This window comes from Mobula hypostoma, chromosome 31 (assembly GCF_963921235.1).
Source record: "Mobula hypostoma chromosome 31, sMobHyp1.1, whole genome shotgun sequence".
Lineage (NCBI taxonomy): Eukaryota > Metazoa > Chordata > Chondrichthyes > Myliobatiformes > Myliobatidae > Mobula > Mobula hypostoma.
In genome coordinates this window covers 527,937-540,502 of record NC_086127.1, presented here as the reverse complement: position 1 = coordinate 540,502, position 12,566 = coordinate 527,937, and the positions used below count along the sequence as shown (strand labels likewise).

At 51.2% G+C, this 12,566-nt stretch overlaps 1 protein-coding gene across 1 annotated transcript in view; it reads right to left on the bottom strand.

Moving 5' to 3' along the window:
• Nucleotides 1–2,358: 2,358 nt before the first annotated feature.
• The window catches only part of LOC134339914 (uncharacterized), a 41,799-nt gene continuing 31,591 nt past the window's right edge, over nucleotides 2,359–12,566 (bottom strand). Inside the window, exons 6-11 of the mRNA XM_063036701.1 lie at nucleotides 11,569–11,677; nucleotides 10,659–10,727; nucleotides 4,758–4,887; nucleotides 3,434–3,553; nucleotides 2,836–2,904; nucleotides 2,359–2,616 (exon numbers count right to left, since the gene is read on the bottom strand). Coding sequence (XP_062892771.1) covers nucleotides 2,473–2,616; nucleotides 2,836–2,904; nucleotides 3,434–3,553; nucleotides 4,758–4,887; nucleotides 10,659–10,727; nucleotides 11,569–11,677 — 641 coding nt within the window. The 3' untranslated portion in view covers nucleotides 2,359–2,472. The remainder of the gene's footprint in view (nucleotides 2,617–2,835; nucleotides 2,905–3,433; nucleotides 3,554–4,757; nucleotides 4,888–10,658; nucleotides 10,728–11,568; nucleotides 11,678–12,566) is intronic.

Here is a 12,566-nt window from a genome sequence, read left to right as displayed (position 1 = left end):
GATGAGAGTGAAGAGAGAGAGATGAGGGGGAAACAGAGATGAGGGGGAGAGAGTGATGGGCGAGAGAGAGAGAAGGGGAGAGAGAGAGAGAGACGAGGGGGATAGGGAGAATGGGGTGAGAGAGAATGGGGAGAGAGGGATGAGGGGGAGAGAGGGATGGGGGAGAGAGAGATGAGGAGGAGAGAGATGAGGGGTCAGAGAGATGAAGGGGAGAGAGAGATGAGGGGGAGAGAGAGATGAGGAGGAGAGAGATGAGGGGTCAGAGAGATGAGGGGGAGAGAGAGATGAAGGGGAGAGAGAGATGGGGGAGAGAGAGATGAGGAGGAGAGAGAGATGAGGGAGAGAGAGAGAGATGAAGGTGAAGAGAGAGAGAGATGTGGGGAAACAGAGATGAGGGGGAGAGAGAGAAAGATGAGGGGGTGAGAGAGATGAGGGGGAGAGAGAGAGATGAGGAGGAGATAGAGAGGAGGGGGTGGAGAGATGAAGGGGAGAGAGATGAGGGGGAGAGAGAGATGAGGTGGAGAGAGAGAGAGATGAGGGGGAGAGAGAGAGATGAGGGGAGAGAGAGAGATGAGGGGGAGAGAGAGAGAAATGAGGGTGGAGAGAGAGAAATGAGGGGGAGAGAGAGACGAGGGGAGAGAGAGAGATGAGGGGGAGAGAGATGGGGAAGAGAGAGATGGGGGGAGAGAGAGAGATGAGGGGGAGAGAGAGATGAGGGTGAGAGAGAGAGATGAGGGGGAGAGAGAGATGAGGGGGAGAGAGAGATGGGGAGAGAGAGATGAGGGGGAGTGAGAGATGAAGGGGAGAGAGAGAGATGGGGGAGAGAGATGAGGCTGGAGAGAGAGAAATGAGGAGAGAGAGACGAGGGGAGAGAGAGATGAGGGGGAGAGAGAGAGATGAGGGAGAGAGATGAGGGGGAGAGATGGGGAGAGAGATATGGGGAGAGAGAGACGGGAGAGAGAGAGACGGGGAGAGAGAGATGAGGGGGGAGAGAGATGAGGGGGGAGAGATGAGGGGGGAGAGATGAGGGGGAGTGAGAGATGGGGGAGTGAGAGATGAGGGGGAGTGAGATATGAAGGGGAGTGAGAGATGAAGGGGAGTGAGAGATGAAGGGGAGAGAGAGATGAAGGGGGAGAGAGAGATAGGGAGGGAGCGAGAGATGGGGAGGGAGAGATAGATGAGGGGGAGAGAGATGAGGGTGGAGAGAGAGATGAGAGTGTAGAGAGAGATGGGAGTGGAGAGAGAGATGAGGGGGAGAGAGAGATGAGGGGGAGAGAGAGATGAGGGGGAGAGAGAGATGAGGGGGGAGAGAGATGAGGGGGGAGAGAGATGAGGCAGGAGAGAGAGATGAGGGTGGAGAGAGGGATGAGTGTGAGAGACAGATGAAGGGGAGAGAGAGATGGGAAGAAAGAGAGATGGGTGAGAGAGAGATGAGGGCGGAGAGAGAGATGAAGGGGAGAGAGAGATGGGCAGAGAGAGACCAGGGTGGAGAGAGAGGGATGAGGGTGGACAGAGAGAAATGAGCATGGAGAGAGAAAGAGGAGCGTGGTGAGAGAGATGAGGGAGAAAGAGAGATCGTGGAGAGAGAGAGATGAGGGGGAGAGAGAGAGATGTGGAGAGAGATAGACGAGGGTGGAGAGAGAGAAATGAGGGGGAGACAGAGACGAGGGGAGAGAGAGACGAGGGGAGAGAGAGACGAGGGGAGAGAGACAGAGATGAGGGAGAGAGAGAGATGAGGGGGGAGAGAGAGATGATGGAGAGAGAGAGAGATGAGGGAGAGAGAGATGGGGAGAGAGAGATGGGGGAGAGAGAGATGAGGTTGGAGAGAGAGAGATGAGGGATGGGGGTGAGTGGTGGTAGTGGAGAGTGTGCTGGGATTGGAGGTAAACAATGGGTGATGTGTGGAGACAGTGTGGAGAGCAGCTCCTCCTGCTGGACACCGGGACCACGTGCAGTTGGAGACGGCTTCATAGAAACACCGATCCGTGTCAGATAATATGTTCTCCCAGAGACACCCTTCGCTTGAGCTGATCTGCTCCCTGCAGTGGCCCGACATTTGGGGAGTGCCACAGAGGTAATAAGCAGAGGTGCGGTGAAAGAGGGTGCCAGGCGTCAGTGGGAGATAGAGAGAGTGGGTGACGGAGACGGGGAGGGAGGCTGTGATGGAGTCGGAGAGGAGCGTAGGGGAAGGAGGGCTGACACAGACGGGAAGGGAAGGGGAAATGGAGCTGAGGTGGGAAGTGGTGACGGAGACGGGGAGGGGTGAAGGGGACGTGATGGCAATGGGGTGTTTCAGGGAGACAGTGATGGAGTGGGGTAATGCCCCCCACAAGGTGTACACAAGACCAGATGGACAATTTCAAACGGAGTCACTTTATTGCAGTTGCTCTGAAATCCTACAGCACCAGCGTGGGGAATGTGTGAGAAGTGGTGTGGGCGGGGGCAGCAGGACGCAGTGGAGGAGGCCTGCCATCAGCAGCTGGGGTGAGAGAGGAGCTCGGCCGCGGCGTGGGCTCGCTCCAGGAAGCCCGAGAGGATCTGAACGTGGCTGGAACGCTGGAGGGTGTAGAGCTCAGCGAAGATCTCACGCACGTTCTCGATAGACATCAGCTGATCCTGTGGGGGTGGGGGGTGCAGACAAGGCAGGGGAGGATTCAATACACATAGCACAGACCCTGAACCCAGTACCTTTGCCCTTTGCACCCTCTGGACCCTGATCACACTGTTCCTGGGTGACAGAGATCTCCAGAGGAGTGAACCCTGACCCCACCCCATCGAGATGGAGACTCCCATCAAACGCCTTCGCCCTCCCACAGCCGGCACCCTCTCCCTCACCTGAAGCGTTTGCTGCTGGAAACTCTCCGGGGGGAGTGGCGGAAGGTTCAGGACTCCAGAGGCTACGTCCTGGGACAGGAGAGAGGCAGGGGGAGATGATCAGTCAAGACACTCCTCCTCGTCACCCATTTCCAAGAACCCTCCGTCCTCATTCCCTCACCCCTTCCCCCTCGTTGTCCTTCCGTCCACCCTCCCTCCTCACTGTCCCTGTCCCTCTCTTTGCCCTCCCTCCTCCCTGCCCCTCTCCCTCACCCCTCCCTCACCACCACTCTCCCACACCCCCCCTCCTCACCACCTCTCTCCCACACCCCTCCCTCACACCTCTCCCTCCTCGCCACCTCTCTTCCACCCCCTCCTGTATTCCTGCCTCTTAACTGCCTCTTTTCTCACCCTCCCCTTTCTTTTTCGCCTTACCTTCTTTCTCTCCCCCTCCCTCCCATCCCCATCCCCTGAAAATTCATCACCTGCCTGGGGACATTACTGAGCTCCCTGTGCAGAGACAGAGAAGTGGGTGTTTCAGGGTGGTGAATCTCCTGTCTCAGGACCCCCCCCCCGCCCACCCTCAGTACCTGGGTACCGAGCATCACTGGGCACAGACCTGCATTCCCTGGTCCTCCGCCTCCTCCAGGAAGCCCTTCAGCTGACCGATCTCCTCCTGCAGCACCTCAGCCTCATCCCGGGTCTTCTCCAGCCTGTCGAGGGTGCGGTCCAGCTCCTCCTGTGAGATAGAGGGGTTTGGAATCACAAAGGTTCATTTCTTTGTCAAAGTATGCATGTGCAATACAACTCTGATACTCGTCTTCTCCAGATAGCCATGTAACGGGGATAAACCACAGAGTGACTGATAGAAGATGTGAACTCTTCCCCCCCCATGAGAAAGAAAAGGAAATAAAATTCACAAAACCCAAAATCCCCCACCCCCTCCGCACAGCAAAAAGAAACCAGCAACAACAAATCCCCAAACCCTCTCCCTGTAGGAAATCAAACAGCGACAATAACAATCCCCGACCTCCTCTCTCACGGAGAAAAAGGGCAGCAATAACGATCACCAAACCCTCCCCCACAGGAAGAAAACTGTGACAATAGTACTCCCAACCCCCTTACTCGCAGAAAACAACAGCGGCAATAACGATCAGCAAACCCTCCCCCGCAGGAAAGAAGTGACAGTATCATTCCCCCAACCCCCTCACTGGCAGAACACAAACAGCGAGAATAGCATCAACACCCCTACCTCCCTCGCTCACACACAAAAAAACTGACAGATCACCCACCTGCCATCGGCCACAAGAAAGAATACACCAAAAAGTGAAGGAAGCCAGTAGAAAGTGCAGTCCAATAATCACATAAATGTCACTTGTAGCGAGATCGGAGTGAAAAGCTCGCCTTGCACACCGTTCGTGCAGATCAAGTCATTACATCGAGGCAAGAAGTTTACACAACGTGGAATGAAGCCTGAAGCCTCAGGGGGGAGTGCAGCACAGGTACACAATAAGGTGCAGGGTCACATCGAGAGTGTGTCCGATAGTTCAAGAGTTGGGAAGTCACGTTGTAGCTGGTCAGTCCGTACTTGGGAGATTTGTGCACGGTTCTAGTCCTCCTGTAAAGGGAACGGAGTAGGAGCTTTGGAGGGGTTCACCAGGATGCTGCCTGGATTTAGAGGGCGTGAGCAACAAGGAGAGGTCGGACAGACTTGGGCTGTTTTTCTGGTGTGTCCGAGGCTGAGGGGAGACCTAATAGAGGTTTTAAGATTATGAGAGGCACAGGCAGAGTAGGCAGTTGGTACCTTTTTACCCAGGGCTGGAAACGTCCAACACCAGAGGACATGCACTTGAGGTGGGCGACGGTAACTTCAGAGGAGAGGTGCGGGACAAGCTTTCTTTTAAAATTACAGAGGGTTGAGGCTCCCTGTAAGATGTGGTTACCTGCAGATTTTGCAGGGCAGCTTCACCTTCCTTCAACTGTCCCTCTTCCAGCACCAGCAACTTCCGGCAGTTCTTCAAGTCCTTCAGCTTCCCCGGGGGCACGAGGAGGGAAGAGCACCGATCCAGCAACCTGCCGACAAGAGGCCACAGTTTCAGTCAAGTGGGGGCCCCGCGCTTCCTCCTCCTCTCCCCCAGGTCTCACACAGAGATCCCGGCAGTATTGTGGTGAACCCCTTCTGCACCCTCTCCGACCAGACAGCACACGATACTCCAAGAGTGGCCTAACCAGCTGAATTAGCTGCAACATGACGTCCCAGCTCTTGTACCCGACACCACAACTGACGAAAGCAAGCCTTCTTCACCATGCCCTGTGTATTCATGTGACTGTGACATCCCAGTCTCCCAATAACTGCATGCTATCCCTTCACATTTGGCCTCCGAAAGTGCAACAGCTCGCACTTACCCGGGTTAAACTCCATCTGCCATTTCTCCGCACATCCCTTTGAATTCCCCCCCCCCCACTTAAATGCATGCCCTCTGATGTTAACATACCTTGACCCTGGGGAAAAGATACTGGCTATTGACTCTATCGACGCCTCACCCTCCGCCACTCCAGAGCAAACAAACCCAGTTTGTCCCACCTATCCTTATCGTTTACGCTCTCTAATCCAGCAGCATCCTGGTGAACTGAGGGAGAGTGTTTGCGAGTGCTGTTGGGGAGGCTTTAAACTAATATGGCAGGGGGAGGGGAACTCACACAGAAAAGAAGAGGGAAGTGATGCAGAGACCAAATCTAGAGTTAGTGGTGAAAAAAGTAAGAGTAGAGTGCATAAAAGTAAAAATCAAAAATCGCATAGGTCACTAAATTCTAAAAGGACAATGAGTAGAAGGGCACTTTATCTAAATGCCCACAGTATTTAAATTTTTAATATTTACTAACTTTTACTATTTTTAATATTTTTAATATTTGTAATGCAGGGAGAGGGAAGCGCAGAATCAAATATCACTGTGATGATTGTACGTTCTAGTATCAGTATAAAGTATAAAGTATTAGAAACAAGGTTAGTGAACCTGTGGCACAGATCCGTACCAAGCCATATAATTTAGTGGACATAACAGAAAGCTGGCTGCAAGGTGGAGATGACTGGGAATTAAATATCCAAGGGTGTCAGGTAATACGGAAAGATGTGAAGGAAGGCAGAGGAGGTGGTGTGGTGCTCTTGATTAGGGATGAGATCAGGGCGATTGTGAGAGACGATATAACATCTACGGAGCAGAACATTGAGTCCATCTGGGTAGAGATTAAGAATAGTAAAGGGAAAAAAAAAATCACTGGTGGGTGTTGTCTATAGACCACCTAATAAAAATATTACAGTGACAGAGACGATTAACCAAGAAGTAACTGAGGCTTGTAAGAACTGAACGGCAGTTGTCATGGGGGATTTTAACTTCCACATAGACTGGGTGAACCAGGTTGGTTAAGGAAGTCTTGAGGAGGACTTCCTGGAATGCATCCGTGATGGCTTTCTGAGCAGCATGTAGGTGACCCTACAAGGGAAAATATTATCTTAGATCTCGTCCTGCGCAATGAGACAGGTAAGATTAATGATCTTGTAGTCAGGGATCCTCTTGGAAAGAGCGATCATAGTATGACTGAATTTCACATTCAGATGAAATAGTTACATCTAAAACCCGTGTGTTATGCTTGAACAAGGAAGACTACAACCGGAGGAGGGAGGAGTTGGCTAATGTGGATTGGGAGCACAGGCTATTTGGTTGGACAGTTGAGCAACAGTGGAATACTTTCAAAGAGATTTTTCACAGTGCTCAACAGAAGTATATTCTAGTCAAAAGTAAGAACAGTAAGTGTGGGGACAGCCAGCTTTGGATAACTAAGGAAGTAAAAGATAGTATCACATTAAAAGCTAATGTGTACAAAGTCGCAAAGAGCAGTGGGAGACTGGAGGATTGGGAAAACTTTAAAAAGCAACAGAGAACAACTGAACAGGAAATAAGGAAAGAGAAGAGTATGAAAGTAAATTAGCACAAAATATAAATACAGATAGCAAAAGTTTTTATAAATATATAAAGCAGAAGAGGGTGGCTAAAGTCAATGTAGGTCCCTTGGCAGACGAGAAGGGGAAATTGATATAGGGTGATAAGGAAATGGCTGAGGCATTGAACAACTATTTAGTGTCGGTCTTCACGGTGGAAGTCGCATCTAATATGCCAGAGAAGGATGTTATGAATGAAATTGGAGGTGAGGACCTTGATAAAATCACTGCCACTAAAGAGACAGTATGAGCAACTAGAGGGCCTGAAGGTAGATTAGTCCCCTGGTCCTAATGGGATGCATCCCAGGGTGCTGAGGGAATTGATGGAGGTTATAGTAGACGCGTTGGTAATCATTTATCAAAACTCTAGACTCTGGGCAGGTCCCGGTGGATTGGAAGACAGCAAATGTCACGCCACTTTTTAAAAAAGGATGTAGGCAAAAGACGGGCAACTATAGGCCAGTTAGCTTAACATCTTTAGTCAGTAAGATGCTTGAAGCTGTCATAAAGGAAGAAATAGCGAAACATTTAGAAAGGAGGGATTCCATTAGACAGACGCAGCATGGATTCAGAAAGGGCAGGTCCTGTTTGACAAACTTACTCGAGTTCTTTGAGGACATAATGAGTGCAGTGGATAGAGGGGAACAGGTGGATGTCATATACTTGGCTTTCCAGAAGGCATTCGATAAGGTGCCGCACAAGAGATTTGTAAAATAAGATACGGATGCATGGTGTCGGAGGAAGTGTATTGGCGTGGATAGTGGATTGCTTAACCAACAGAAGGCAGAGTGTTGGTATAAATGGGTGTTTCTCCGGTTGGCAGTCTGTGGCGAGTGGGGTGTCGCAGGGGTCGGTGCTGGGCCCGCAGCTGTTTACCATTAACATTGATGATTTGGAAGAGGGGACTGAGTGTAGTGTAGCAAAATTTGCTGATGACACTAAACTGAGTGGAAAAGCAAGTTGTACAGAGGATGTGGAGAGTCTGCAGAGGGATACAGATAGGTTAAGTGAGTGGGCCAAGGTCTGGCAGATGGAATACAACATTGGTAAATGCGAGATCATCCACTTTGGAAGGAGTAATAGAAGAGCAGATTATTATTTAAATGGTGAAAGATTGCAGCGTGCTGTTGTGCAGAGGGACTTGGGAGTGCTTGTTCATGAATCGCAAAAAGTTGGCTTGCAGGTACAACAGGTTATTAAGAAGGCAAATGGAATGTTGTCCTTCATTGCCAGAGGGATTGAATTCAAGAGCAGGGAGGCCATGCTGCAACTGTACAGGGTACTGGTGAGGCCGCACCTGGAGTACTGTGTGCAGTTCTGGTCTCCATACTTGAGGAAGGATGTACTGGCTTTGGAGGCAGTGCAGAGGAGGTTCACCAGCTTGATTCCAGGGATGAAGGGGTTAACCTATGAGGAGAGATTGACTTATCTGGGACTATACTCTCTGGAATTCAGAAGAATGAGAGGGGATCTTATAGAAACACACAAAATTTTGAAAGGGATAGATAAGATAGAAGTAGGAAAGTTGTTTCCATTGGTAGGTGAGACTAGAACTAGGGGACATTGCCTCAAGATTCAGGGGAGCAAAGAAGGTATAGGGCATCTTGCCTTCATTGAATACATGCCGGGAAGTCATGTAGCAGTGTATAAAACGCTAGTCAGGCTACACTTGCAGCACTTTCTGCACAGTCCTGATCATCCTGCTACAAGAAGGGAGTGGGGGCTTTGGGGAGGGCGCAGGTGGGGTTCACCAGGATGCTGCCTGGATTGGAGGGCATGGCTATCATGAGAGGCTGGATAAACTTAGGTTGTTTTATTTTAAGTGGAGAGACAGCACAGTCAACAGTAGGTTTGTGGAATATGGGAGGAACCCACGTGCTCGCAGGGAGAATGTGCAAACTCATTACAGACAGCAGCAGGAACTGAGCCAGGGTTCTGGTGCTCTAAGCGTTACACTGACCACTATGCTATTGTGCCGACACACACAAAATGCTGCAGGAACTCAGCAGCCCAGGCAGTATCTATGGAAAACAGTGAACAGTCAATGTTTCAGGCCCAGACCCTTCATCCACCCTCTGTGTAAAAACACCGACTTCCGACGTTCCCCCCTATACTTTTCTCCAATGACCTTAAAGGTACGTCCTCTGGTATTGGCCATCGCTTCCTCGAGAAAAAAGTCTCTTGCCGTTCACTCGATCTATGCCTCTAATCACAACTCTATCGTCATCTCTCATCCTCCAATTCTCCAGAGAGAGAAGTCCTCACTCGCTGACCCTATCCTCACAGGACACGCTCTCTAATCCAGGCAGCATCCTGGTAAATCTCCTCTGCACCCTCTCTAAAGCTCCCACATCCCCTCTGCAATGAGGTAACCAGAACTGAACACAACACTCCGAGTGTGGTCGAATCAGGGTTTTATAGAGTTGTAGCATTACTTCACGGCTTGTGAACTCAATCCTTTGACTTTGAAGCAACACACACAAAATGCTGGAGGAACTCAGCGGGCCAGGCAGCATCTATGAAAGAAGGGTACAGTAGATGTTTCGTGCCAAAACCCAGTGCTGATGAAGGGTTTCGGCCCGAAGCGTCGACCGTACTCTTTTCCACAAATGCTGCCTGGCCTGCTGAGTTCCTCCAGCATTTTGTGTGTGTTGCTCAGATTTCCAGCTTCTGCAGGTTTTCTCTTGTTTATGCAACAGTGCCGGGTTACTTTCTCTGGAGCGGCAAAGACCAAAGGGAGACCTAATTTGCAATGACCAGTGTGCACAAAATTCTTGTGCTGTGCAATAGTTTGCCTGGTGACAACAACATGTACACACTGAATCATTTTTTCATTAAAAACACTATAAATAACCAGTCCTAAAACTTGCAGACAAATCATCGCAAACTCCGCATTGTCAACACCGGTCGCACCAGAAACCGGAAGAGCAAATGTGATTGTGTACGAGTGTGAAATATACTTAATACGCCAACGAGGTCAAGGGTAACAACCTATTGTGTGCAGTTTCAATTCCTTTGTGTTCTGGTAGCATCAAAAGATGTTTACGCGCGCACGCACGCCCCAGAGGGAACATTGGTTGGTGGTGGAGGGAGATACAATAAGGCCTTTAAGAAGCTGTTAGATGTGCTGAGAATAAAGGGATACAGACATTGTACAGGAAGAAGGGATTAGCTTCATTAGTCTGGCACAACACAGCAGGCTGAGAGGCCTCTTCCTGTGCTGTACCATTCCATGTCCTACGGGATGGTGGGAGATTCTTTTTGAACAACCTGGAGATGGTCCCACTGGTAGAAGGATCTGATGCGACGAGACAGGAAGAGGGGCGGGATCGTGAACTGAGGTAAGGAGCCTGTAAAAGCTGTGGCTTGGATCATTTGTAGAGCAACCTCATCTTATCAGGGCCCTTACTCTGGGTCCAGCTGAGGGAGCTCTGGGCATTCTTCTGACCCCCCAGTTTAACCCAAGGAGAGATTGCTGAGCCATCGAGTCACCAAATCTGAGTCTATATCGTATCCTCCAGGAGTTTAGGAAGATGAGTTGGGGTTGGGTGGGGGGAAGAGGGGCTATATGATCAAATCATCTCAGATCCCAGGATGCAGAGACCTTGCACTTGTGGAAGAGGTTACATGATAGGGGTGGGGAGGGGCAGGAGAGGATTCTTGAAACCACAGAGGGAGGGGAACGGCTCGCCAGATCACTGGGGGAGTTTACAGAGAAGCTGGACAGACTTTTGGCAGATCTGAAGGGGAGGAGAGGTGCAGCGGAGGGATTGAAGAAGACAATATGGAGTGGAGGGACAGTCTCCTCGTGCTCACAGGTAGCCCCGGCCAGTGGAGTCTCACTCACCTCTTCTCCAGCTGTCTCAAGAGCTGCAAACTGGCTTCCTGGTCCGAATCTCTTCGGGGCAATGAGCTTCTGCGGGGAGGAGGGAGGGGAACGAGAAAGAGAGAGAGGAACATTAACCGGTGATGATCCGCAGGGATCCATACCTCTGCAGTGTGTAAAGATTGACGGGGTGGTCAGTAAGTCTGCGGGCAACACAGGGATTGGTAGTGTTAAGCACGGTGTAGAAGATCACCAAAGGATACGGATCAGTTGCAGATGCAGGTGAAGAAATGGCAGGTGAAGGTGTGAGACGTTGCACTTTGGGAGGGCAATTGTAAAGGGTTAGCACACAGCTGGTGGCTGGAGCGTTGAGGCAGAGACGGAACTTGGGGTCCAGGTCCACATCTCCCTGAAAGTGAAGACAGGGCAGTAAAGCGTGGAGTGCAAGGGTCGGTAAGTCACGTTGCAGGAAGGGTTGGGGACATCTGGACTGAAAGGCAGAGGGGAGGGGATAGGTGAATCCAGGTGAGGAGGGCTGGCAGGCCGATGGAGGAGGGGAGACAGGGAACAGCAACAGGGGCTAGGAGGCAACAAAGACGATGGAATCAAGGTGGAGACTTCTCCCCAGAGAGTCATTAGAAGCGACGGCCTCAAGGAGAGTGGGAGTGCGGTGGGTGAATAGTTTTATTTAGTGGGAGACAGATTCTCAAAAAAAAAGGAGGGACGGAGGGTTGCAGGAGGAGGAGTACGTTTACTCCAGAGAATATAAATCCTTGGAAATCTTCCGACCAGGGCGTAAACAAGGATTGGGCGACAGGGAAAGGACTGGGGAGGAGGTGAAGTCCATTGGAACGGGGGTAAAGAATCCACAGCCGACCCCCGTTTCATTGCTGTGGACAGGAGTTAGGTGATGGGATGTTCTGGTACGTACAGACGGGCTCTTTCAATGACGTTAGCAATGAAGTCCCTGGTGGCCTGGGGCAGAGTCTTCCACCTTGTCAACCGTGCAGGGGGGACCTTCACCGTCTTCTGCTTGGGATCTGCCCGGAGAATATTGGAAGGACGTTAGAGCGTGGGGCAAGCAACCTCCTCAACGACCCTCTTCCTCACCCCTTCCTCCTCACCGTCCCTCTCCCACACCCCTCCCTCCTTGCCGCCCCTCTCCCTCACCACTCCCTCCTTGCCACCCCTTCCACAGAAGAGACTCAGGTAGTCAATGTGGACCACCAGCTCTGAGGACGAGGAATCCCACCCACCCGGTCAGCCCTACCATTGAATTGTGGTCAGAGAGCATGGAAGCTCTTCGGCCCCACTGGTCGGTCCTGATCACAGTACCAGGGACAAAGTCGGACCTGCATCCCTCTCACGCTTTCCCATTTTAGCATGCACACAGGATGGTTAGTAGGTTTGCCGACAACACTGCAACAGGTGACATTGTCAACAGCAGAGACTGTTATCAGCTGGATAATTGGGTGAACAAAATTTAATTCAGACAAGTGCGAGGCGTGGCATTTTTGGTGGGGGGGGTGGACTTTCACAGTGAAGGACAGGGCCCCAGGGAGTGTTCTAGATCAGAGGGACCTAGGAGGCATCATAGATGGACAGGGCGGTGATGATGGCGTTTGGCGCACGGGCCCTCACTGAGTGCAGGAGTTGGGATGTTACCAGACATTGGTGTGGCTGCCCTCAGTATACCGCGTTCGGTTTTGGTGCCCTGCTGCGGCTGGAAAGAGTGCAGAGGAGATTTGCAAAAGTGCTGCTGGGACTTACAAGGGGACCGAGCTGCGGAGAACATAGAACAGCACAGTACAGGCCATTCGGTCCACACTGCCGTGCCGACCTTTTAACCTACTCCCTCCCACACCGCTGTGTGCCTGTTTCCGTCACTACGTGCCTGTCCAAGAGTCTCTAAACCGTCCCTAGTGTATC